Source organism: Chenopodium album, chromosome 11, assembly GCF_948465745.1.
Source record: "Chenopodium album chromosome 11, dcCheAlbu1.1, whole genome shotgun sequence".
Classification (NCBI taxonomy): Eukaryota; Viridiplantae; Streptophyta; class Magnoliopsida; order Caryophyllales; family Amaranthaceae; genus Chenopodium; species Chenopodium album.
This window is the reverse complement of record NC_137844.1, coordinates 4,383,718-4,410,470: the sequence shown is the minus strand read 5'-3', so window position 1 is coordinate 4,410,470 and position 26,753 is coordinate 4,383,718. Positions and strand designations below refer to the sequence as shown.

General features: G+C 34.7%; 2 protein-coding genes and 1 pseudogene across 2 annotated transcripts; 1 reads left to right on the top strand and 2 right to left on the bottom strand.

Annotated features, from left to right (window-relative positions):
- Nucleotides 1-652: 652 nt before the first annotated feature.
- LOC145568298 (uncharacterized) lies at nucleotides 653-1,475 on the bottom strand. The gene has a single exon (XM_081627731.1). It carries the CDS (start codon nucleotides 1,229-1,231, stop codon nucleotides 782-784), a length of 450 nt encoding a protein of 149 aa, XP_081483857.1. The 5' UTR covers nucleotides 1,232-1,475; the 3' UTR covers nucleotides 653-781.
- A 4,536-nt stretch (nucleotides 1,476-6,011) lies between these two features.
- LOC145568297 (pachytene checkpoint protein 2 homolog) lies at nucleotides 6,012-12,099 on the top strand. The gene is made up of 12 exons (XM_081627730.1): nucleotides 6,012-6,336; nucleotides 6,448-6,511; nucleotides 7,628-7,734; nucleotides 7,819-7,886; nucleotides 8,015-8,118; nucleotides 8,218-8,322; nucleotides 9,879-9,968; nucleotides 10,054-10,129; nucleotides 10,508-10,598; nucleotides 11,448-11,575; nucleotides 11,686-11,811; nucleotides 11,912-12,099. The coding sequence occupies exons 1-12, from the start codon at nucleotides 6,135-6,137 to the stop codon at nucleotides 12,050-12,052; spliced, it is 1,302 nt and encodes a 433-aa protein (XP_081483856.1). The 5' UTR covers nucleotides 6,012-6,134; the 3' UTR covers nucleotides 12,053-12,099.
- A 1,644-nt stretch (nucleotides 12,100-13,743) lies between these two features.
- On the bottom strand, nucleotides 13,744-15,998 carry LOC145568296 (pentatricopeptide repeat-containing protein At3g48250, chloroplastic pseudogene; annotated as a pseudogene).
- Between the last annotated feature and the right edge of the window lie 10,755 nt (nucleotides 15,999-26,753).

Genomic DNA, 26,753 nt, shown 5'->3' with positions numbered 1-26,753 from the left:
CTTGCATATATGATATGTTATGGTCCAACACTCAAGTTGATATAAAAAGCCAAATCAAAAGATGAAAGATTTCTCTCAACTTATCTTCAAGAATCATATACGTAGGCCGATATCTCTTTCTAACTCTTAGTTCTCTCTTGAAGAGTTAAAATCATTATGCTAGTTATATTTATTGTTTTTTGAAACAAATGTAAGTTGTATAATCCACATCACTTATAATAATATTTACAAATTTCATGGAATTTTTTTAATCATAAGAATCCAATGTTTTCATTGATATTGTTAATATCAAATTGTATTGTAAAATGGTAGATGTCGACTACCTCAAATCAATTATTACTCCGTAAATGTTAGGTGTGGTACCAAGCCTACGCGCATATATCAGTACAAATTAATGTTACCCGTCATAGAAAATATAGAGGAAATTTACCCCAATATTCGCAATGATATTAGTGATCTGCTCGTACAATTCGCACTTATCATCAATTTATCATATTACAGATCTTTTAGAGGATGAAATTGTACATTGCAGTTTTTGAATGGACTATATTTGAATTGTTGTGTTACAAATTTGGTGGCAAAAGTACGACAAAAGGAAGCAAAATTTAGTTTAATTTGGAGTTACTTTGATCATATGATTCAGACAATAACATCACAAGAACCGAAAACACTAGAGATTTCGATCATCAATAACTTTAATTATAATTACAGAGTATCATAAAAGTATTAATTTGGAGTACATATTAAGAAGCTCCGAAATTAACTAGTTGAAAGTATTTGATTAATCTGAAATTTGAGTTTTACCATTAAATCTCCTAGAAGACATTACATTGAACAAATTCCTAAGGCTATTCTTACTCTCTTTTCTTCTCTTAAACACCCTTAATTGCTCATTTAATTTTTGCAAATCATCAAAATCATAATTCAAAACTAACCCGGTTTCCAACTTTTTCGATACAGCCACAATTTCAAAGGGATCCCAAAGAGATTGGTTAAAATTCCATATCCCCTTACTAGCCTCTTCATCCACCTTCAACTTGTTGATAGCTTCGACCTCGAGTTTAAACCTCGAAGGCGTGTTACGAAAGTTACGCCTTCGAGCATCGAACTCGCACGTTGCTTCCCTAGCATTGTTGGAGTGACTATGCCAAGCTTGAGCTACAGCTTTGATGATTTCAAGTTCCATTTGTTGAGTCTTATTTTTATCATCTCGTTTAATATTTTGTTTCATGGTGTTTGGTTTTTGGGCCTTGTTGGTTTCACTAGGAAAGGGTAGTGTAAGGGGACCATGATATAATCTTTGGGCCAATAATAGCCTCTCGTTTTAGTTATCTAAAAAAGGGATGAGTGTATGATATTTGACATGGGTATTTGATGGAGAAATTTAATGAATTATTCTAATTTATTCTAATTGAAGCTTGGAAGTTGGAACCATTGAATGAATTGGGGGTGGTTTTGTTTAATTTGGCAACTAGACTAGATGTAAGGTTTCAGCGGTATAAGGTGGATGAGAAATGTGAGATGCCGGTGCTTCAAGATGTGTTAGGTGTACTAACTAACTAGCACTTCGTATAAAATGAGTGAATGTCATTGAGGATGGACCGCCTTCAATTTCTTCTCGTAGATTAGTAGGTAAGGAGAGGTGTCATAATGGTTTAAAGCTTTACACGGGTCAACTACTCAACTTAGCTCAATTTAGCAGACACGATCCATTAAGAGTGTAGTAGGAGGGAGAAAGTAGAGCTGATCAAAGTCAGCCTGGCCCGATTTAGGGCGGGACTTAGGAATGTGGCTTTTATTATGTATTTTTACTTGATTATTTTTTGCCTGACCTGAAAAGCCTGCACGACCCAACCATTTTGAGCGGGTTTGGACACGTGATTATTCGACTCGAGAAACATGCTATTTTTTAGCCGGTCCGACCCGCCTAATGATCACCTCTAGGAGAAACGAATCCAAGGAGATAAAGAAATTCTCACTTACAAAATGTGTCTCGAAGAATTTAGTCCTTAAAAATGTGAAATATAAATCTTAGCACTAGATCAAATATAATTGCATGGTACAATGTTCATGTTTGTAGCATTGAAATCAATTTCTAGCTAAGGAATTTTGGAATGGTAACTTCCTAACCTTTTTTTAGGGCCGGTAATCTCTGACCCGACCTGAAGTTACTGAGAGAAACCCGAACCCGACCTGACTCGAACCCGAACAACTCAAATTCGACCCGATTTTACCAAAATTTCATATTTCGTAATAATATTAAGGGGTCGTTTGGTTGGCATGGGGTAAAAGGAATGGAATGAACGAAGGAAAAGAAAGAGAATGGAATGAAAATCCCTATGTTGTTTGTTTTAAAAACAAAGGAAATGAAGCCGCCAGTCTCACCACATACTACCATCACACAACAACCTATCTCTTCACTTCCTACCTTTTCCAACCACCATCTAGCCACCTCACCATGTGCCGAATCTCTCCCACCACTGCCGCGCCTCCCCATGCCCTCGCCGCCCCTCCCCTCCTCCCGCAAAACTCTCCCCTTCCCTGAAAAACATCCCACAGCCCCCGTAAAACCCTAGAAACCCCTCTCTATCCTCGTAAAATCGCCACCCGCCCATCCCTCTACCCTTGAAACCCTAAATTTTACACTATTTTTTATTGTTTCTAAGCATAATCCGAAATCTGACCCGAACCTGACCTGCTGATCCGAATTGCCACCCCTACTTTTTTTTCTCCTATATTCACATAGAGTTTTACTATTGGTGCTCAATAAATTGTTGACACATTAGTTGGAGTACTTCATTCAATTACCACATATACAAACAATTTATGTAACATGGTAGAGTTTTAGGTAGGTTTTGATTTTGAATGAGTGTAAGGATAAATTGTGGATAAAAGATAGTCTTGTAATGTTAAACAAATATGAGTACTTGCAATTAGAGGTGAAAGTTCGGTGTTTGGTTTGGATTATTGGCCAAATTGAAACCAAACCGAAATCAGATTTTTCAATCCCAATCCAAACCGAATTACAATTCGGTGCAATCCAAACCGACCTACATTTTTAATACGAAAACCGAATCCAATACAAAAACCGAATTACCCAATATTAGAAAAAAAATAAAATAAAATAAGCAAACATAAATTAACAAGATCTTAATCGTTTAATAATCTTTAAATTATTCTATTTAATCAATTGTAACAACTTACAAGGCTTGTATTTGCCCAAATACAGATTAGAAAAAAAAAATCAGATCTAGTGCTTCCTGAACTTCAAATGAATAAAAATGAAACTACAAAATTATCATAAATCAACGAAAAAACTCGTACTGCTTCATAGCTAAGTGAATTTATTTGCAAGGTCTCTTATTCTCATTCATGTATGGTTCATAGCTAGCAAAATTAGAGATGAGGATTGAGAAATGAAGGGGAAAAAGAAGAATGAAAGTCAGAGAAGGGGAGAGAGAAGCAAGGACGGACGAGAGAGAAAGGAGGAGTAAAGAATAACGGAAGACTTAGATTAGATATGGGCTAAATAATTTGGACTGGGCCTCTATTTTACAAATTAGACATTTACACATATTTATAATATATTTTGGTTTGGATCGGTTTTTTCGGTTTTGAGAAGCCCAAAACCGAAAAACCGAATTTTCATTTTTTTTCAATCCAATCCAAACCAAATTTTTAAAAAATCCAATTCGAATTTCTAATTTGGTTTGGTTATCGGTTTGGATCGGTTTTAATCCGTATTACTTTTACCCCTACTTGCAATGATTGGAAAACTAATGTGACATTGTATAAGTACTTCCTTTATTTTATTTTTATCATAACGTTTTCTTTTTTTGGAAAGTTTTAAATTAACCGCGACATTACTTTATTTGGCCAATTATGCTTTCTATCTTTCTCCATATCATATAGGCTAAGAACTTTTTGGAGAGCACCTAGCGCTCTTAGCTTATTGAATTCTATTAAAGGTTTGACAATTTTAAAAAGTTAATTTGAGTGTTTAATAAACAGGATACTAAAAAAAAAAATTTGACCTGAAAAGCTCTTTTAGATTTTTTTATTTATTTATTTTTTTGACGAGAGCTCTTTTAAATTAAGCTCATATTATTATTATTATTATTATTTTTTAAAAAAAAAAATTAGCTTATTAAATGTTTACCTCTTGGTTATAAAGGGTGTTTGGTGGAAGGGTAATTTGGACAAATGTAGCTAATTTGACCGTACATTAATCCAAACACTTTTACATAATCACTTATTTACAACCAATTAATCAAATAAGCTACTACAACCAGTTAATCAAAATTTGTAGTTAAACCAATTAATACCATCAGTTAATTACCAAACAAAGCCTATTTATTTTTTTCCTCTTAAAATATCGTATATTTCTCTTTACGGTATAATAAAAAGAGAACAAAGAAAGTATTCCTTTTGTATTTAAATACTTGCTATATTTTTCTATACGCGGAGTCTTGGGAGAGATTGAAGAAAATAATAAAAATGGAAGTAGTGGGGTTAGTAGAAGGTAAATTGGAGAAGAGAGAACCTTAAGGTAATAAAATATAATTGTATTGTGTAATACCCCTCATGATTGTTTTAAAAGGATTTGATATAGAGTGCTTTCCATAAATAATGTTCCCAAGAATTACAATTCCATAAATACAGTCATTCTTTTATAAATTCCAAGATTACTGTCCACGTCATCATTTAGGTTTTTTTTTTTTTCCTTTTGGTCCAGCAATAAAACGCCATTTGAGTTAGCGGTTTTCATTTTGGGGAAAACCACTAACTGAGGTAGCGGTGTTCATTACAGTTTTTTTTAAAAAAAATTTGAGTTATCAAAGGACAAATTCACATAATGGAATCAAACGATACTGCTCCAAATTACATCAAACTAAAATTAAAACAAAACCAAAAAAAATCAAATCTGAATTTTGTGAGATCTTAGTATCTTACACAATTATAAAAAATCACATTATATTTTATTAGCCTAATGGTGGAAATTCGATAAAGCTTGTGACGATAGAGAAGCGGCAGCGGCGTAACGACATAGGACGGTGGTGATGGCGTAACGTCATATCACATGTTGATGGACAATGGTGGTGATGGAGCAGGAATCCTTAGCAGTGATTTTATAAAATTAGGCTTGAAAGAGAATTTGCAATATAATCACCGAAAACCCGTTGTATCAATTCCCAAATTGAATCAAAACCCACCAAGGTATTGCACTGCCAACCAAAACCTTCGAGGATGATAAGCAATTAATAATGAAATGGGACTTATGTGAGAGAAGTTTGAGTGAGATATAAAATTTGAGCAAGGATTGGCCGGTAATGGAGGACTTTGGTGTCAACGATAGTGAGAGAGAGAGATGAGGATATTTTTTTTAGTGGACCGGTTTCATTATTAGGTGGAAATCGTCCTTGAAGTAGCGGTTTTATCAAAATTCCAGAAAAAAATTTTTTATTCATTTAAACTGATGACGTGGACAGTAATCTTGGAATTAATAAAAGAATGACTGTATTTAAGGAATTGCAATACTTAAGAGCATTATTTATGGAAAGCACTCTTTGATATACTACTCATATCAACAAAATGTATCTTTTTTTTAGGGAGCTCATATGCTAAGATACTTCATAGTTAAGCGTGCTTGGCTAAGAGTAGTCTTGGACGGGTGACCTTTGTTGGTCCTTGATGCGCATTTCGTGACAATAGGTCACTCCTTAATTTGTTTGGGATCGGGGTGTTACATATTGGGTTCCACTAGTGTAGAGAATTGAATTGTATATTGTAAAACCTTTTTAAATAAGGAAATAAAACAAGTATTTAAAAATGGCCAAAAATAAAATTGAAGCAAGTATTTAAAAGTGGAGGGAGTATGATAAAATATAACAAAGGATAAACTCAATTATCCCACCCTAATGAATTCCCGCTCAAATTCAAAAGCAAAGAATCCCCTAAAATGCCGTTCTAGGGCTTCTTCCAAAAATCATCAATTTTCAATCAATTGTTCATCCCTTTTCATTCGATTTCACTCATTTCTCTCTCTTCTATACTCTGCATCATCACGTAGAATTCAATTTCGTCGTCTTCATCAATCAAAATCAACTCGTTGCAAAAACCCTAATTTCAAGAAAATGAGCTCTCCAATGGAGATTTCAATTCCAAAACCTGAATCGACTGAACCTGAAGCCGAAACCATCAAAATCGACAATGGCGTTGTCTTGGAGTCAAATGTTGGTTCTCCGATGATTCCAGAACAATCTACTCCAACTCCTCCCGTTGTTTCAGAATCAGCTGCTTCTCCTGCAATTGCTGACGACAAATTCCTCGTTTCAGGTCCCCTCTTTCTCTCTCAAATGTTAATTTCTGATAATTTTATGTTTTTTTAAGCTCCAATTTCAATTTCTAAAAGTTTGGAATTTGCCCTAATTTTTGCCCTAATTTCAGTTGAAGTATGTTTGAAACCCTCCAGTACAGCTCGATCGGATGATGTCCGCACTTGCGTTGAAAGGTAATTTTTGATTTGTTCAGTAGTTCAATCAGTTTTTAAGTGGTCATACTCGTATGTTTGTATAAATGATTGTGCTTGTCAGAAGTAGCATTTTTTTCGCTGGTTAATTGAATATTTGTTTTTAGCTGATCATTTAGTTGTTCTTAGCTTGTTGCCAGTCTTGTGTATCGAGTGATTGCGATGTTTTAGGTGCATTGTGCTATATACTGTATGAGTTTGAAAGGGAATTGGTTTTGCCTATAGCTGATTGCCTATGCTGCCTTGAGATAGACAATGGTACAAGTATGAATTTGATACCAACACGAAGAACTTCTATTCTGAAATTTGTAAACGCATAATGTGTTTCCATAGGCCAGACTTGTGTCCGTGGTTGAGTAGCAGGTTCAAGAAACACCACCTTTCAGGATTATATGTGCGGTCATCTACATATTCGACAATAACCATGATAAATACAATAGGTTGCCCTGGCTTTTCATTTATGCATGTATGGATTGATGTGAATATGTATCTAGTTTCTTTTTGACACAAATGATTGAGTGAGAGGGAGGGAGGCTATGAAAGGGAACAGTTATACTTAGTAAACATTTTCCAACTTCTGGTTTGGTATCCCATAATAAAATTCTTTTACTAGAAAAATCCCCAAGGACATTTAGCTATTTAATTACTGTAGTAGACAATACACTGGTTCTAGACAAAATGGACTTACTCCCTCTATCTAGGATTAAGAGTCACATTATCCCAACATGCCAACATCTCACCATCAGACACATCACACATGTATCAATATTACTAAAAGACCTGATAAAATAGTTGGACCATATATCCCACAATGCTTGTTCTTATTTAGGGTTTAATTGTAAATCAATAGCAAGCCATGACTAGTTTGAAAATGTGACAACTTTTTGCAAAACATCTTGAAATAGTATGTTCTATTATTTTTAGACATATGGAGCAGTTTTCTTCTAATAGTATTAGACATTCTTGTTTTATAATTTGGGAAAAGATCATAGAAAACTCTATGCTGAATAGCTGACCTTCATATTTTAAAACTTCCAAATTCTTGTGAGGGAGTTTCTTAAGCTTGTTCTTGATATTTTTTATTCTGTTTATTTTCAGAATGCTAGAGACAAGAAGTTTGAGTTATAGCAACGGTCCTGTTCCTGTACCTAACAATGACCAATATCTATTAGAAAATGTGCAGAGTATATGTATATGCGATACAGGTAAGCTTCTTTTGAAATATATATTGTGTTGCCTCAACTTAGTGGATAATTCTGATAAATTAGATGTTTTTCCTTGTCTTGTAGATGAATGGGTGAAGAACGGTGAAGTTCTTTTGTTCTGGCAGGTCAAGCCACTTGTGCATGTGTATCAGGTACTTGCTTTATAGTCATACTTAGCTGGCCTAGTCTTACATGTTTATATGCTTCTATTGAATCTATTCTAACTGATTCTTATAGATTGATGATTCTGTTTTGATATGTGACCTTGTGTTTTTACTAGCTTAGTGAGGAAGGGCCTTGCGAGGAATTAGGAGGAGATGGTCAACATTCCAGTTTTAATGAATGGGCTCTTCCAGCCAAGGAGTTTGATGGAATGTGGGAAAGGTGTGTAGGTCTTTTCCCCCTTGATTTATTTTTATTTTTATTTTTTTTTAATTTTTTTATTTTTAATGAATTATAACAATATGACTGTTGCATCTGCAGCTTGATCTTCGAATCTGGACTAAAGGAAAGATTATTGCGGTATGCAGCGAGTGCATTGCTTTTTAGTGAAAAGGGTGTTAATCCATTCCTTGTGTCTTGGAATCGGTAATGTAGCATAAATCCCATAAAGTTATTCCATATATATTCATTTTCATACATTGTCTGCAATCTGCTATTCCCTGTTGAATGCGTTGATAGGCTTTTGTTTTCTGTTTCACACTACTTCCAGATACTCTTTTTATCAGATCACCAAAAAAAAGGATACTTCTTTTATCAGTTCCCCCCCCCCCCCCCCCCCCCCCCCAATCATTATATTGGATTTTTGAGAGCTGTTAACCTTTTTATGGAAGAATTCTACGCTTTGTTCCTCCTGAAGTTCTTTTGTTTAATTTTAATTTTTCCCTTTTGGATGTTAAGTGGTTTCCTCTTGAAAGCAGTGACAGTCCCTGATATAAGGTAATAAATTATCATCAGAAAAAGTTTAAATTACACTCTTTCTAAAAGAAAAGACGATAGGTTCTCTAGTTGTAGTTACTCCCCTGGATCAGTTGCCCCCAGAACTGACAACACCAACTTGCTTAAACTTCCATCAATAGTCAGTATTTTCACCAGCCGGGAGGCACCATAGTAAAATGATGCTCTGCTTCGTATTGCTAATTTGCTTAAGTTAAAAGCTTGCAATAACTGCCTATAAGTGAGCTCATTTGCTGACATTCAAGTTATGGAGATCAGTGTTCATGACTCGATACTTAAGCAGGTAGATCTTAATCACAGAACTAATTTGGCAATTATACAGGCTTGCAAAGTGCAATGAACTAAATGTGTGTCAAATACTGAAAAGTGCGTTCTTCAGATTGGTGATACAACACTTACAAAGTATTACTTATTCTTAGAAAATCCACAAGAGAAGTTCTCTGTATGTTATAGAAAGTAGGTCCAATATGCTTGAACTTGTATTACCTGTCCTTTATTATTATCGGTTTATCATAAGCTTTGAAAATAAGGCATAGTCTTGAAAAAATGCACTTATGCTTCTGAAGTCACTCATTCTGTTAAAACCTATAATTCCAATTTCCACTTGTATTGATGTCAATTGTCCTGAAACAATACTTTTAAACTACATTCACCTCATCTTTTTTTGAGCTGGAATTACATTTCTGTATATTACTTTGATAATAGCAACATGGATGTCATGTATTTTTACTAGCACAATAGTCCTGTGTATACCTTGACCATGATTTAAATTTTAAAGCTCCATTGTGGTGTTACAGGCCAAATTTTAAATTTTGCAGCTTACATTTTATTTGGATAGGAATTGGGGAAGTAAAAGGAAGGAGAGGAATAAGAGAGGAAGATGAGAAGGGGGAAGAGGTGACCTTTCATATTCCTTCCCATTCTTTCCTACATTAAAAGGATTTGTTTCATTAAAGGAGAAGGAAAATGGATCCCTCTAATTCCCTTGCCTTCCCTTCCTTCACCCCCTAATTCATTCAAACTAGGGAAGATGATTACCTCAATTTCACTTTCAACTCCTTTTTTTTTTTCCATATTATTCTATCCGAACACACTGTTAGAGCTATCTGAGATAGCTAGGTGAAACAGCTCTATTTGACTTCCTTTTTTTCTTCTGTTGAGTCTTGAGTCTATCGTTTTCTATGCAGAATCATTCTTCTACATGGACCTCCAGGTACTGGTAAAACATCATTATGTAAAGCATTGGCTCAGAAACTATCAATACGATTCAGCTCCAGGTTTGGATGTGTTATGCTAACTATATTAATTTGAGACTTAACATCTAGTTTCTTTACCTAATAATTTCTCTTCATACACAATCAGATATCCACAGTCCCAGTTGATTGAAGTTAATGCTCATTCTTTGTTCAGCAAATGGTTTTCAGAAAGTGGCAAATTGGTATGTGCTTTCAGCAAGCGTGATCTTATCCCAATTACACATTTCTTTCAGCTCTTAAAAAAATTCTATTATGATTATAGAAGATTGCCTCATTGCCTTCATAGATTTTAGTATCAAATGCAAATTACTTCCATTCTATCTGATTGACATGTACTGGTTCAGCTTCAGTTATTGCGACAGTTTTACATGGCTTTTAATTTTGTATGCTGCCTTGTCTGGTTCTGAGCCCTCTGATTCTATTAGGGTATCTTGCATTTTGCTGCTCAATTTTTTATTTACTTTTTTTTTTTTTTCAAAATTTGGAACTTCATCTTAGAATGATTTAAATTGTCTAACTGACTGCCCTGGAAAACTATTAACCCATAAATGGCGTCTCAGGTTGTGAATGCTCTACTTACTCAGTTGGACAAATTGAAAAGCTCGCCAAATGTTATAATTATGACAACATCCAATATTACAGCAGCTATAGGTACGCATATACTGTAGTTCAGAGTCTGTGTCTTGTTTTTGTTTTTGGGGATGGCTTCTAGAATATATTCCAGTATCTTAAAATCAGATACTAGCATCATCTGGCTGACTGTTATGATGTTTGGACAAGTATTTTGATCAAGCTTCCTAACGAACAACTGTGCATACCAGTTTGGCCCATGCATCTAGGAAGAAACAATCTCTTTGGATATCTTATGCTATGCCTTTGCAGTTTTACGAGCCTGAGAAGAAACCATGAAACGGTTGGAAAGTGCTTCAATGCACATATAAGAAAAGACCACTGCCAAGTTCAAAAACAGTAACACTTTAAAATCATAAATTGGTATTTTAATACATTGTTTTTAATTATCTATGGAATGTCTCATACATACCTTCCATGTAAGGTACATCAACTCTCAAGAATGTGGTTTTCTACAGTGATTTTCTTTACCACTTATTACATCCTTAATAGGTGGTAATAAGTTGGTATGAAAATCCACGAAGAAATGTACTTGACAGGAAATGCATTTCCAGAGAACTTCACGCAAGAAACATCATATATATAGTTGAACTTCTTATCTGGACCTCTATTTATGACATTTTACCATTTGAGCCATTTACTGCAGTCGACAGTCTCATTTCCAAGGGAACTGCACACATTCTATTTATTTCAGAAGCTGTTGGAGCTGAATCTTTTAACTTTCTTCTTTCTTGGTCTAAGGTTCACCATACTTATTTGTTTGATTGTGTACTAGGCTACTAGGTGTTCTGTGTGTAAATTGTGCTCTCTTTACCCTCATTCAAGTTTTTAGAACATTCAGTTTAGTGTATTTGCTTTCTGGCTTTGCAGATATTGCTTTTGTTGACAGGGCAGATATCAAAGCCTATGTGGGTCCTCCAACCCTGCAAGCACGATATGAAATACTAAGATCCTGCGTTCAAGAGCTTCTAAGAAGTGGAATACTAACAAAATTTCAGGTGTTTGTTCTGTCTTCTACTTTCATCCTTATTCCCATTGCATACCATCCTCCATACTATATGAACTAGTTATATCTTACTTTTGTGTTCCGACTATTATGTAAATGTAGGATAAGCCCCTCGATATTCTGACTTTTCCTAGTCTCAAGGAAAAATTGCTGTCAAGTGAAATGCAAGAGGCTGGAGCTTCATTGACATTGTCTAGGCAATTGCTTGAAGTTGCAGAAGCATGTGATGTAAGTACACATGTACTGTTATGTATATTATCTATGTTTTGTATGGGTTGATTTTATATACTTTCTTCTAAAGGTATAACTTAGTTATCTTGTTGTACAGGGATTGAGTGGAAGATCGTTACGAAAGCTTCCATTTTTGACGCATGCTGCTATGGCCCATACATTCAACTGTGATCCTAGCAAGTTTTTGTGCACAATGATTGATACAGCCAAAAGAGAGCGTTCTGAGAGACCAGACTGAATTCTGAAGTATTCAACTATTAATTGTATCAGAATCTTATGTTGTACCAGGGTGAAAAAACAGGGAGGGATTGGAGGTGTAGGGGTCTTATTATTGTATTATCAAATTCATTGTAGTTTCTCACAATCTCACCTACCTTATTCTTTGAAAATGTTAGGAAGTGGTCAGATAGAAATTGTACAGAATTGGATCATGCATATGAAAATTAGTAGTTTAGGAAGTTTGGTGCACATGATCCTCTGTTGATAACTTGAATCTCTAATTTTTTTTGTTTTTAGAGAAGAAAAAGGATTTCATTAATAAAAGATAGCCAAACGGCACTTACAAACAATTCCTAGGAAATCTAAAATTCCAATACAAGTACAAATCACCTTAGAACTAGTTACATCGCAGATTTGATTTACGATTTCCTTAATAAAAAACTTCATCTGAAGCAATACAATCTGTGAGTTAGCTCTAATTTGGCTTGAGATTCACGGGTGAGTAGTTGTTTGGGTGAAGAAACTCATATGGCCTTCTAGATACTTATGGAGACGATGAAACCCTAAATCTTCAATCTTTAGCACACGAACATAACAAAAAAAATAAGCCTAATTAAATAAACCCCATCATAAAGATGGGATCCATTTATTGAAAGCAATTAAAAAGTTTTTTGCGGTTAACCATCGGTAAAACCACCGGTGAAAGCCCCTATAAAAATTTACAATTGAGGTCAGAAAAAAAAGAGATGGAAGAGAAGAGAAAAAAAGGAGAAGAATGAAGGAAAACCTTTAAAAAAGCAGAAAAAATCTAGCAATGGAGGCTAGAAAAACCCTCCCAAGGAACACTCTAGAGGGAACCAACAAACCCTCCCAAGGAGAAAACCTAGAGGGAACCGATCACCTACTATTTTAGCTACCTTGATTTATTTGGTGTTATATTAGAATCTCGTAACTTGAATCCCTAATTTGGTTGACTTTATTTATTTATTTTTAAAGCAAAATGATCTTGACTGTGCTTTAACCTAACCTTAACAGTTTTTTCGGTCAAGTATTTGTGGGCCGACTACTTGGAAATAAGAGGGGGGGGGGGGGGGGGGGGGGGGGGGGGGAGGTAAGGAGTCAAGGAGATCCTTAATCCTAAACACTCAATTGGTAAGATAAGAACTCAAGACTTCTAAGTAAAAATTCTTACCAAGTGAGCCAAACCTTGGTTGAAGTTTGACAAAAACAAACGTGGCACTGCTGTGTGTGAATTTGGTGATGTAAAAGACATTGAAATTGAATGAAATGGACCTACATCAGCAATTTCAATACTCCATAAAGATTGTTTTCTTGACTTTTTATTGCTCATGAATGAAGCCCTTGAGAAATTTATTACTTCTGTTCCCACTCTTCCCATTAATGTATGGTTATGTATAAAAATTGAATGTTTATATCCCAAACTGGTATTGCGGCTGGGATTCTTGGATGACAATTATGTTGTTGAAATTGATAGTGGCAAGTTATGGAATAAGAAAAGGGCTTTTCCAATACTTTGATTATATGAAAGTATGAAGCAAAGGAGCTTCAAGTAGAATGTTTAAAATGCACAGAATAGTAGCATACTAGCAAATAGCAATCTAACATGACTATTAATCAGTACTTAATACTCCTATAACTTGTGAAGCTGTCAACTTGTATTCTTACAGAAAAAAAATCGCTCATTGCACACAAAAACCCATCATCTGTTAAATTCTTCAGTACAAACATGTAAACATTCATTGACAAGTCTTCCTGCTATAAACCTATAATGGGAAAAGGAAATGTTCTTCCACAACAAACAATGTAAAAGGCAACAAGACATCCAAAGTGACATTAAAGGCATCCAATCTAGGCCACGGGAATCCTGGAGCATTTTATTCAGTTCCAGAGATATATATCAAACCATCAAATTCCAGCTTGATAGTATACAGCATGATGCTAAAGGGAATAAAACTCTCTCCAAACCCAGCCACTAGACTTCCAAGAAGGCTCATTTATAACTAGTGGTTGAAGACGTACATTCTACACAAAGAACAGTTGTTTTTGTTCAGATACCAACTGCCTTAACTAGGAGAGTTAATTGAAGGCTTGGAGCCAAACAATTTTTTAATTTTCCTATGTCTGCGAACATGAGAAGGGCTATTGTAAAGCAGATCCTTGGCCTCAGAATGTCTACCTTTGTTAAAGAAAGATGTAATGATATTTACATAAGCTTCAGTGGATGGAAGACCATTCATAGGCACTGCTTCTAAGAGCTTCTTAGCATCCTCCACAGTTCCAGATTTGGAGATATGCTCAGCAAATGGTTCAGGATAAGGAGGATATTCTTGCTTCTTCATCATACTAAGAAGGTTGAATGCTTCGTTAAGTTTACCATCTTGTGCTAGCTTCTCAATCATCAGTTTGTATGTAGCCTGCCAAGGTTTTATGCAAGCCTTGTTGACCATCTCAACAAGAAATTTATAAGCACCAAGCAACTTATCTTGAGAGAGGAATCCTTCTATTAACACCTCCAACAAATCAGCATCAGGATCAAGGTTTCTTTCGGGCATCTGTGCAAAGCATGACAATGCCTCATCCAATTGACCTGCTATACAATAACCTTGGATTAATATGGTCCAAGTTTTTATATCGGGAACACATCCCTCAGCTTTCATTTGGTTTAGCAGCTTAACAGCATCTTCAAACCTTTTCAATCTACAGAGGCCAAAAACTTCTTGGCTATAAGTAATATTGTCAGGCTTGAAACCAGCATTCCTCATGTCTTCCACAACCTTTTTTGCTTCATCAAATCGCCCAGCTTTACATAAAGATCTATGCAGACCGTCATATAAAGCTTTAGTATGGGTGTTTCCAGCTCCCACATACTTGTTAACAACCCTATTTACCAATTCAATATCTGGATCAAGTTCATGGGCAAGCATCTTTAAAAGCCAATTACACTCGGTCTCTGTTGGCTTGTATGGACCATTCATCATGAGCTCAAACAGCTTAACAGCATCTTCCTTACCAAGACACCTTGCAAGCTTTACATAATTATCTATCTCATACTCCTTACTTCTCATTTTCTTCACCAAGTTCCAAAACTCATCCATCAATCCACCTAGAGCTAAAACCCTGGCCATCCTGCTGTATGTTACACTATTATGCTCAAATTTCCTGCTACTCGCAATCCACTCAAAAAACTTTAAAGCCTTCAATGGTTCTTCCTTCAAATTCCATACCACTCTAAACACAACATTCTCTGCTAACGGAAAACCAAGCTTCATTAACTTACTCTCCACCCCCTCATTCCACTCAGATCCCATCACCACCTCAACAACACCCTTAACAGCATCATTCTCACCATTATCCTCGCACATCTTTTCGTAAAACTTGGTCCATACTCCTGCCTCACTAACCAAATTTTCCCGTTCTAAAGCCCCATTAACAGCACCATAAATATGTTTATCAATGCAAAACCCCTTTTCCTTCATTTCCTTGGCGACATCCCAGAAATCCTTCAAAAACTCTCCACTAGCCAAAGTCTTAAGCAATATAGTACTAGGAACATAACGGGGCTCAAACCCTTTTTTATCACGCACCCATTTGTAAAAATCTAAAGACTTTTCAGGGTTTCGATTCAATTTCTTCAAAACATAAACTACAGATTCATGGTTCACTCTAGGGTTTAACTTTCCCAATTCAATCTCAAATTCTTCTGACCAATCTTTGGACAAAATTAGCTTAATCAAAGAATCTGGGGTTGTAGAAAAGTATAAACTTTGATGGGAATTGGGGGAAACATTGCTAAAATGTGGATTTCTAGAGAAAGTAGGAGATTGAGTAAAGTGAGAAAAATGAGTCACCTGATTCAATCTGAGCGAGTGAAGTCCTGATTGCCGAGTAGAAGAAAGCGAGTTGGCGAGTATGGAAGATAAACGGAGTAACTTAGCTCTGTTCATGGCTGGAAATAAATTGAGAAAGAGGGAAAATGGAGGTTTTAGCAGGGTTTATGAGTTGGTGTTTTTCTGAGTTGAATCGCTGGAATTTTGAGAAATGCAAATTAGGTTGTTTGTTTGGGCTGCAATCAGTTGGACTCTCTAGTTAAGGCCTAGTTCAGGTTCATCTGATCTGATTTTCAAATTGGACCTAAATTGTTGACAAATCAGTCATCATCATTACATACTACTAAAAGCGAATCTAAGAGAACACTTGTCAATGTATTATTAAAAAAATTCCCATTAAAATTACTTTCTAAGAAAAATATTATTAAATTAAAAAAAGGATTGCATTTAGATTATAACTTTTATTTTATGTAAAATCTAAAGTAAACTTCCTAAAATATCGACTTGCACATTATAACTATCACATATTTAAATATTTTCTCTCTTTATTGTTTTAATACGAACTGTATTTCATACGGTTTAATACTGATCAATCGATTTAGTTTTTTAATATCTAATTATATTTTCATTATAATTAGTCAATATCCGTGCATTGCACGGGGTTTCACCTAGTTTGTATATATGGACGTATTCAATTTTCAAATATCAAGTTATCTTAGGTTTTTATTATTATGAAATTAAACATATTTAACGTTATATTGACGTAAATGGAAAAATAAGATTTGATTTGGCCTAGTATGGTTTGAACTGACTTGAAGCGATTTGAAGTCACGAGGATGATATTATCTGATTCATCTGATTGTATTCAAAATATTGATAATTTTTGCCTACTTGCATAATTTTTCACCAACGAAACAATTTCACAATAATCCATCAAACCTGGAAAGGAAGTGCTTCCCATGTACCCAATGACACTCCGTAAGGCCGTTAGGGTAGTTATTTATAATCTTTCACCTTGCTTTAAATAATCAATTTGGTTGTTTACCTAGCTATTACACATGCCTTTTTTTTTTATTAACTCAGAGACTTCACGAGCCTTTATGTGACCAACTAGAGGCCATACATGGTTCCAAAAAACATTTTTTAGTCCTAGGATGTAATTTTTGCATTCTAAAAGTTTTCACCTTCGAGTCCTAAGCCTACGAAATATGTTCAATTTCGTGTATTATAGCCTTCAAATTTGGCTCTTGATAATTTATTGGACCTTGCAAAATTATACATCGAGGTGATTCTTTGGGTTCACAAAGGGCTCCGGGAGGCGTATTTGGTGCCCATAACCATCTAATTCATGCCTTGGCTCACCAATCAGTATCACGTCTATCTTAAGAAATCTTAGCTTGACTTGGCCTTGTGTTGTCTTGCCTTCTTCAACTAACCTTAGCTTGCTTTGTTTTACTATAGTTTAAGCTAAGCTAAGACAGCTAAGACGCTACCATCAATTGCCCTAATAATCTCAAAAAGAAAAACACAATATTATAAACATAAAAACAAGCAAACAAAGGATCTCTACAGAAACAAAGGTCGGAGCTTTAATTTCCACCAGTAAAAACCAAACAAAGCCCTTTCACAACTTACAGGTAAACCGTAGTTAGTTTATCAAGCTTTACAGAATATGTATAAATTTTCGACTTATCTTGAAGTTTTACTTAATATTTTTTCAATTTCAATTACTCGATCATTCAAACTTTTTTTCTCTTGTATTTCTATTTTTTTTTCTAAGCATTTACCTTTTTTTTTTTTTTTTTTTTTTTTTTTTTTTTTTTTTTTAAATAAAAAATTTAGGTCAAGTTCTTTTCCCATCTTTCTTGTAATCATATTGTATGGACCTCTTTACTCTTAACCCTTAACAACCACTAGATTGCATATAATTACAGAGTCGCTAAAGTCAACACGACTTATATAACATTAATATAAAATTAAAATATGAAGGAAGTAATACAGTAATTAGTTTAATTATGTCAAACGGAGTTCCAATAGAAACTCCAAACGCATACATATATTGATCATATTCATATCTAAATCTTTTTTAGTCTAATCATATTAATTTGGAGGCAAACAATTATCATTGTTCAATTTGCCTCTACTTTAAACGGCAATCATCTTTTATGGCCTATATTAACGTAGTCAATTTTTGTAATTTACTCAAAAATCATGAGATTTAAACTTTTAACTAATTGTCGTCAACTGAAGGCATGATATGCTAATTATTATCTTTGCCCTTTGCTTTAGCTGACAAAAAGGCTAGATTAATATCGTTGGTACTTAATAAATGGACCATTATTTATTTTATTTTTTTTTAAAAATGAGATTAAAGTTGCTTTAATACTAATATTTGCTCATTTGCTGTAAGTCATAATGTCAAATTTTGACCCTAATGATCGAATAAAAGGTACTTTACTATCTTTAGTATGAGCAATTGACTTAAGTTTAATATGTGACGGGTACTAGTGCAACACATGCATTGTCACGATAATCTACCCTACAACCCTACTACATCGTCAATCAATTAATCACCATGTTTAAGATGGGATTAAAAAGTAATGGAAAAGTTATTAGGAAGTTTCAATAAATTATACTCCCTACGTCTCTTAATTAGATTCCTACTTCTCTGTATTATGTGAGAAATAAATGCAAGATGTAAGATTTTAATTAAGGGACGGAAGGAGTATTGTAATTTAATTTAAGTCCATTTCTGTTTTGCTTATGTTAAGATGGAATATTTTTTTTTCCCCCAAATTCTAGTAAAAGCCAAATTTTTTATAAAGATAAAATCATACCCCGTAATATATAATTATACATTGCAAAATGATGAAAACATTTTTTTTAACATAAACTGGAGATACATATATTAAGAGGCTAAAGCCTTAAGTTTAATTACATCAAGCACCATATAATTTGTACAATGAAAATTGATGCCTATCAAAAGAATGCCTAAACCATAGGCTGAAACTAGTACTTCGCTGAACATATCCACCATAGAAAACCTAACATTACACTACCCCAAAAGTAAAGTCCATCCACATCCAAGTTGAACATATAACTACGAAGACATAGGAGCTGTGATTTGTGAAGAAGCAGCAGCAGCTTCATTTGCAGCAGCACGAACATGTATCAAGTCAGCTTCATAAACAGCACGAACACACTCTGGAACTAGGTAGTGGGTTTTGTATCCCACAACCATTTCTTTCCCAAAAACAGCAAGCTTGTGAGCCAAGACATTCTTCTCACGGGAAACATGTGAAATAATAGCTACCTCAAAATGACTGAGGACAGAAGCTACATCACATACCGCAGCTGCCAATTCATGATGGGGATTAGGACCAGTTGTAAGAAGCATGGTCCTCAAAGACTCAGCATCAGTTTCTATTTCAACCTTCTTTATCCTCAAATCATCCGCAATTGAGAGACCATCGTTCAAAGCATATAATTCTGCTGCAAGAGGGGAAACTGCTGAGTACTTACATGAAAATCCAACATACCAAGTTCCATCAGCACGCCTGAGAACTCCTCCACCAGAAGAGACTTCAGAATTCATCCAAGCTCCATCAGTATTGATTTTTATGTACCCCTCCTTTGGAGCTTCCCAATTTGGGCTAGCAGAGCATCCAACCTTAGCCTTTCCTTTGTTTTTCTTCTCTTCCATCTGCAAAATAGAATAATTAAATTGATAGTCCAATTGAAATTTAGTGAACAAAGAGAAAGAATTAATAGGTTTATTCTCAAAAACCATATTATTTCTTTGTAACCAGATATGCCAAAGAGCTGTAACAAAAATCAGTTTCCATTTCTTATCCAAGCCCAAATTATAGTTCAACCAAATTTTCCAACTTCCATTCTTGAATAAATAAAAATCGAAATTAGGTGGTTGATAAATTTTGGCAAAAATATCATTCCATAAAATTGATGAAGTAAAACAATCTCGAAAGAGATGAATATGAGTCTCACTATACAAATTACACCTTGAGCAAATAGAGGAGATTAAAGGCATGTAAGATGATATAGTTTCTGCCACAGGTAGAATAGAATGGGCACAGTTCCAAGCTAACATCCTGTATTTAAAAGGTGCTTGTATTCTCCACAAAGACTTCCAAGAATGAATATTTTTTGAAGACACACAAGAACCCTTTAATAAAAAATGATAAGCTGATGATTTTACTGTAAAAACTCCTGTTTTGCTAAGATCCCAAGTAATAAAATCTTCCAAATCATGAATTTTAGAGAAAGGGGTAGCTTTGATCAATGGAACAATAAAGGAGGGTAAAAGATGCTCAATGTCATTCAAATACCAACAGCCATTTCTGATAATATGAGCCACACTCCAATGTCCTTTCGAGTTAGGAACTTCAACATTCATAATAGTATACAAAGGAGCTTTACCCACCCAATGATGAAACCAAAGAGAAGTTGTTTTCCCATTTCCAATATTTACCCTTAAACCTGAAGCCAATAACTCTCTTCCCTTCAAAATATCTTTCCATATTTGTGATTGAGAAGCATTTGCATTACAATCAAAAAGAGCACTGTGTTTTAAATATTTTTCATTTAAAATTCTAACCCAAAGCTTTGAAGGATTAGTTAACATAGTCCACCGTAACTTTGCCATGAAAGCAATATTCCATAGTTTTAGTCTTCTAATCCCTAGTCCTCCTATTTCCATTGGTTTAGTAACATGATTCCATCCTAGCCTAGTGGTATATTTAGTTCTGTCAACTTTATTCCATAAGAACTTCCTGCAATGCCTTTCTATATCTTCATAAACTGAGAGAGGCAACATACTAGTCTGCATCAAATAAACAGGAAATGAAGATAAAACAGATTTAACAAGAGTGCATCTTCCTGCCAAATTAAGTAACTTAGATTGCCATCCCTTTATCCTATCAAAAGTTTTATCTAGGAGGCCAAAATAATCACTCTTTTTTAGCTTATTAGGATTAATTTCCACCCCAAGATATTTCCCAAAAGAAGTAGAAACAGAAAAACTAAATTCATTAGTTAAATCTTTTCTAATATTATAACACATCTTCTTTGGAAAAATAACTGAAGACTTGGTTTGATTAACCCTTAGCCCTGAAATATTCCCAAAATCATTTAAAACATTCATGATGGTTTTTATATTGGACTTAGAAGCATGCCCAAACATAAAAACATCATCAGCATAGAAAATATGGGATAAATGGATAGAATTTGTTACCTTGATTGGTTTCCATAACCTCTGACTCACCTTTTCTTCAATCATTAAGGAAAGGCGTTTAAGGCAAAGAACAAAAATGTATGATGACATTGGATCACCCTGTCTTATACCTCTTGAAGGCCTAAATTCTGTAGTTATTTCCCCATTCCACAAAACTGATATTTGAGGAGAAGTAATACAGTACATGATGAGTTTAACAAAATTAGGAGGAAAGTGAAAACCAATCAGTGTTTCTTCTATGAAATTCCATTCTAAGCTATCATATGCCTTTGTTAAATCCAACTTCAATGCCATTATATTTTTTCCTTTTTTTGCTTTATTAAAAATATGAGCCATCTCCTTAACAATAATAACATTATCTTCTATCCCTCTCCCTTGCATAAAACTAGACTGTAAGGGGCTTATTAAAAGATTCAAAAAAGATTTCAGCTTTGAAGAGATTAGCTTAGTAATTAATTTATACATAGTATTACATAGCCCTATAGGCCTAAACTGAGAAAGATTGACAGGATTATCAAATTTTGGAATCAAAGAAATATAAGACTTGTTAATTTCCGGATTAAAAGCACAGTTAACAAAACTACCCTCACAAAATTTGTGCAGAATAGAACCCATTGAATCCCAAAAAGCTTGAAAAAATCTGGGTTGTATACCATCTGGCCCTGGACATTTTAAGGGTTCCATGCTAAACAAACTGATCCTAACCTCTTCTAAAGTAGGCTTATAACATTGAGCATCTGTTAGTTTATTGAGCATCTGTTAGTTTATTGTTGGGAGCAAAAGAACCCGATCCACCTCTATTGTCTAATTTGGATTGAAAAATATCCCTATAAAATTCCATAGCCATCCTTTTCAAAACTATATCATCACTAATCCAATTAAGCTCAGAATCCTGCAAACAAATAATTTTTCCCCTGCTCTTTTTTTTTTTTTTTTTTTTTTTGCAATTATGTGAAAATATTTTGTATTCATATCCCCAAATTTCCTCCAATTCAAACCCGCTTTTTGTGCCCATATTATCCTCTCTTTTTTGTATATATCTTTTAATTCCAATAATAAATCCTTTTCTAAATTAACAAGATAATCTGAATATTTGTTAGCTAAATATCTCTGAATTCCCCCTATTCTAATTAATAATCTATCTTTTTTGTATTTTAGATTACCAAAAATATTATGATTCCATCCCTTTATGTTCTCACGGAATTTATTTAAACCAACCAAATAAGAATCATTCGGTTTTTCCCATTGATCAACAAAGAAATTAGCGAAATCAGGGTGATCTAACCATACTTCTTTGCATCTTAAAGGAAACTAACCACTAACCCTAGGATTAGTACAATCAATTAAAATAGGAGCATGATCCGAATAGGTAAAGGGAAGATGATGTACCTTTGTATGCGGAAATTGCTCCAACCAAGAATCATTCCCTAATGCACGATCCAAACGCTGCTTGATAAGAGTTGCACCTTGCCTTGCATTGCTCCAAGTGAAGGGATTACCATTGTAACCCAAATCCACAAACCCAGCTGCATTAGTGAAATTATTAAAGTCCCTGCATTGTGCATGACGAAATCCACGACCACCAAACTTATCACTTTAAGAAGTGACCTCATTGAGATCGCCAAATAGCAACCACGGAGCATTTGGAGGAGGTAAATTGTCCTGCATGTCCCTCCACATTGCATGTCTCTCTTTTTTAGTTGAAGGAGCATACACCCCTGTAACCAAAGCCTCTGAACTTGTGTTTTTGAAATGAAAAAGAGCATGAAAGAAGTTGTCTGAATTCTTATAATCAGCAAGGTCAACTAGATTTTTCCATAGAACCCAAATTCCACCCCGTTTGTCATTAGCCTCAACCGCCTTGAAATCATGGAAACCCAATTGAAGCATAACCTGTCTAGCACGATTCATCAGTTTTAGTTTCTAGAAAAACAAAGACCACATGCTTATGAATGTTAATCAAATGCCTTGCATGTGGTATAAATTCATCACGCGAAGCACCACGAACATTCCACAGTATGAACTTCATTCTAAGATTTGAAAGAGGACGTTGCAGAGTAACCGAAGGACGATCAGTTGGAGCCGGATTCGGTGGGAGGTAATACTCCTCCTAATCCCTCCAATATTCCTCCATCCCTATTGGAAGCACATCCTCCAGAGATAGAGGTGTCAATTGAGCCACTATTTCTCTCGGTCCCTGTAGAAACCTGTAATAACGAACCTGCACATGCATTCCCAACACCGCTTCCTGAGAGATGAACATTGCGGTATGGTGGTTTTCCATGTTTTGTCCTCGAGTTTCTAATCGCAAGTGAAAAACTGGAATTCTTCTTGGAATTTGGAAGGGGTAAGTGCAATCCTTTTCCTCTGCCCTGAGAATTGAGAGAGCTTCCTGTTTTCTCTTCAGCGCATCCAATAATCGTACTGCTCCCGTCAATTCCGTTGGGGAACCCGGACGCTTCTTGACTAATAGAGTTTTGATCATTGGAGAGGTAGGAAACAATTGTAGAATCTTCGATTTCGATCCCGACCCCTGTTGTAGCTCGTGGACAGGAATCCCCTGTAAAATTGGTTCTTTCCCTTTCAATTGTCGATTCATCTCCTCGTCGGAGACTTTGCGTCTCTGGTAAGTTATCATTTGATGAAGTTGTGGAGACATGGGAGGTTGATTGTTTTGCATGGCTAATATTTGAAAAGTGAGAAAGTGTATCTTGAGAATTTGAAAGATCAGTATTTAAATTAGGAAAAGGGGCTTGATCTACTACTGAAGAAGTAGAATTGATATTGTGTGGATCAATTATCAACGGTTCTAAAGGAATATCAACTTGCATATCTGCCAAGTGGCTTGTAGAAATCAACAGCTGTTCATCATTGACATTTGTAATCTCAATATCCTTGCTTGGTGATAGCTCAACACTCATAGGCTGGTTTGTTGGCAAAGGCTCTTTGTCTTCACTTGTTTCCTTTATTTTCTCTGATTCTATATTTTCCTCACTTTTCTTTCCTTGCCACTTTTGAGCTTGTTTATTCATAGGGTGTGGACCCTCTTTGTTAACCAAACTAACAGATTGCCCATTAACACTATCCTTAGGCTTAAAAACTCTACTATCATTCTTTTTCCTTAAATCATATTGCTTATTGCTGCTATTATCAACAAAAGCATCTTTCATAAATTTGTGGCTGTTATTATCAACCTTATTATAGGAATTAGTTTTCCCAAAATTCTTTTTGTTGTTATTATCAACAGACCGAAATTGTTTCCTTTTGTTTACCACCAAAGTCCATGGGCCAAAATCCCCACTGGAATCATCAACCTTAGTGGGCTGATTTTCACCCAACACTTGAAAACTGTTTGAAGTCGATGACGACCCAACCAGAACACGTGTGACTAACTGTGACTTTTGTACCTCATTTTCTTGTATTTCATTTAAATCATCAGATTGTCTTAAAATCGAATTTGAACTCTGTCCTTGAGCATGCTCAGCTGTCATCTTTTCACAATCACTTGCCACCTCATTGACTTTGTTCAACATGCAACTGCTTTGAACATGACCAATCTTCCCACAAGTGAAGCAAAGAGAACTAATATTCTCATAAACAATCAGTTGCCAAGCTCCCCCAATCCATACTTTTGTAATCAAAGGTTTATTTAGATCAATCTCGATACATACCCTAGCATATCTCCCTCTTGTGAGTCGATCCGTAGCATAATCAACTCTAATTGGAGTTCCAGCTAGCTTTGCTATTTCAAACAAAGCTGACTTCTCATAATACTCAACAGGAAGCTCTGTAAATCGAATCCAAACTGTCATCTTGTCAAAAGGAGTGTTCGATGGTCGAAAATTTGGCTTCCATTTTGAAATCATCAAATAATGATCAAAAACAAACCATGGTCCCCCAAATAAAGCTCGTTCATAATCATCTTCCATAGTCAAACGGAATAGGAAAACATTGTGCCCCAAATCAATGGTTTCTAAACCCCCTTTAATTTTCCACATGATTCTTGCTCGAGTTAACATAAAAGTAGGACGAATTGTAGTACCCAAGCACTTTCCCATAAGGGTCAAGTTCCACGGTTGTCTTAAACGAGTTAAAGTCACCCTGTCAAATTGAACAGATAAACTTGATTCTGGACAAATTTCTTCAGCTTCAGACCAATCAGTAGATGTTGCAACAATTTTCTTAGCCTCTTCAAACCACTGAGACGAATTTGCTACCACCTCCCTAAAAGAGATAGGGGGTGAAGATGTTAAAACAGAATTTTCCTTCATCTCCTGATCACACAAAGGAGAAGGATCAGGAGGATCAGATCCATCCACCATAGTTACCAAAGATCTAAATAACACTCTGAACTTTCTTAGAGAGAGAATCTAGAGAGAAGCTAGAGAGACATGCAAAGTATAACTCATCTTAAGAGATTGATCATAACAATTAGGAAGTTGAATTTTATGTTTTAAATCAAATATATATATATATATATATATATATATATATATATATATATATATATATATATATATATATATATATATATATATATATATATATATATTTGAAGGAATTTGTTTTGTAACTTTTTATATACTAATCGAATGGAATCTAGAATATCTCACTTCTTATTAAGCTCATCATAAGTTGCAAAATAAACATTATTCGAATACTTTCATCAACATATCCTTCACAATTTTGTACCAAAACTCAAGACACATTTGTTTGATTTTAATTTTTTTTTTTTTTTTTTTTGATAAAATAAAATATGGTCCAAGAAATCAAACATTAACTTGGGAAAAGTAGAACAAATTTGTATAATTCTATAAAAATGAACCGACCAAAAGCAAAGTTATGCAAGAATCAAAAGATTTATAAACCCAATTGAAATAAAGCCCCTTTATTTTTAAGAAGAGTTCCAGCTTTAGGGCACCATCATGTAAACAAAAGGCCAAAAAATTAAAAAAATTTCCCCTAAATCTCCACTATTGTATACATTATCTATCCCTTTCAGATTAATTTCCAACCCCCTTTTTTTAACCCAAAGTTTGAAAAAAAGTGAATTTTTTTTTTGCATGCGGAGAATATAAAGATTTGTGGGGAGGTCTCTTTGTTTGTTGGAAAAGTCTCAATCTATTATAACTTCATGTCTTACTATGCGTGCTTCTCAATTTTTCTTTTTTACTGCATGCTTAACTTTCATTATATTACATTAAATTAATTACCCTCATTTTCTATATATATGCCCTCATTTTATTACATTGTCATTATATTATATGTTCTATATATATTACATTCTTTACATACACTACCTTATTGTAAAAATGTTTGTCTTGACCTTGTTGCTCCATGATGAACAAATGAATAGAAGTCTTCGTCGTCAACATCACCACCACCACCATCATCATCAGAAGCTTCTTCCACGATCAATCACGAGTCGATGATCGAGGCAATGGATGAAGAACCTATATATGCAAGGGGAATTAAGCGCTCCTGGTCCGAATTCTGAATCTAATCATCAACTACTAGCTACTAATATACGTACTACTCATCATTATAATTACTTATCTTTGGGTTGTTCTTTTTTCCAATATTGTTTAAATTTTGGTTTTTATGTCCTGATTTAATTTTAT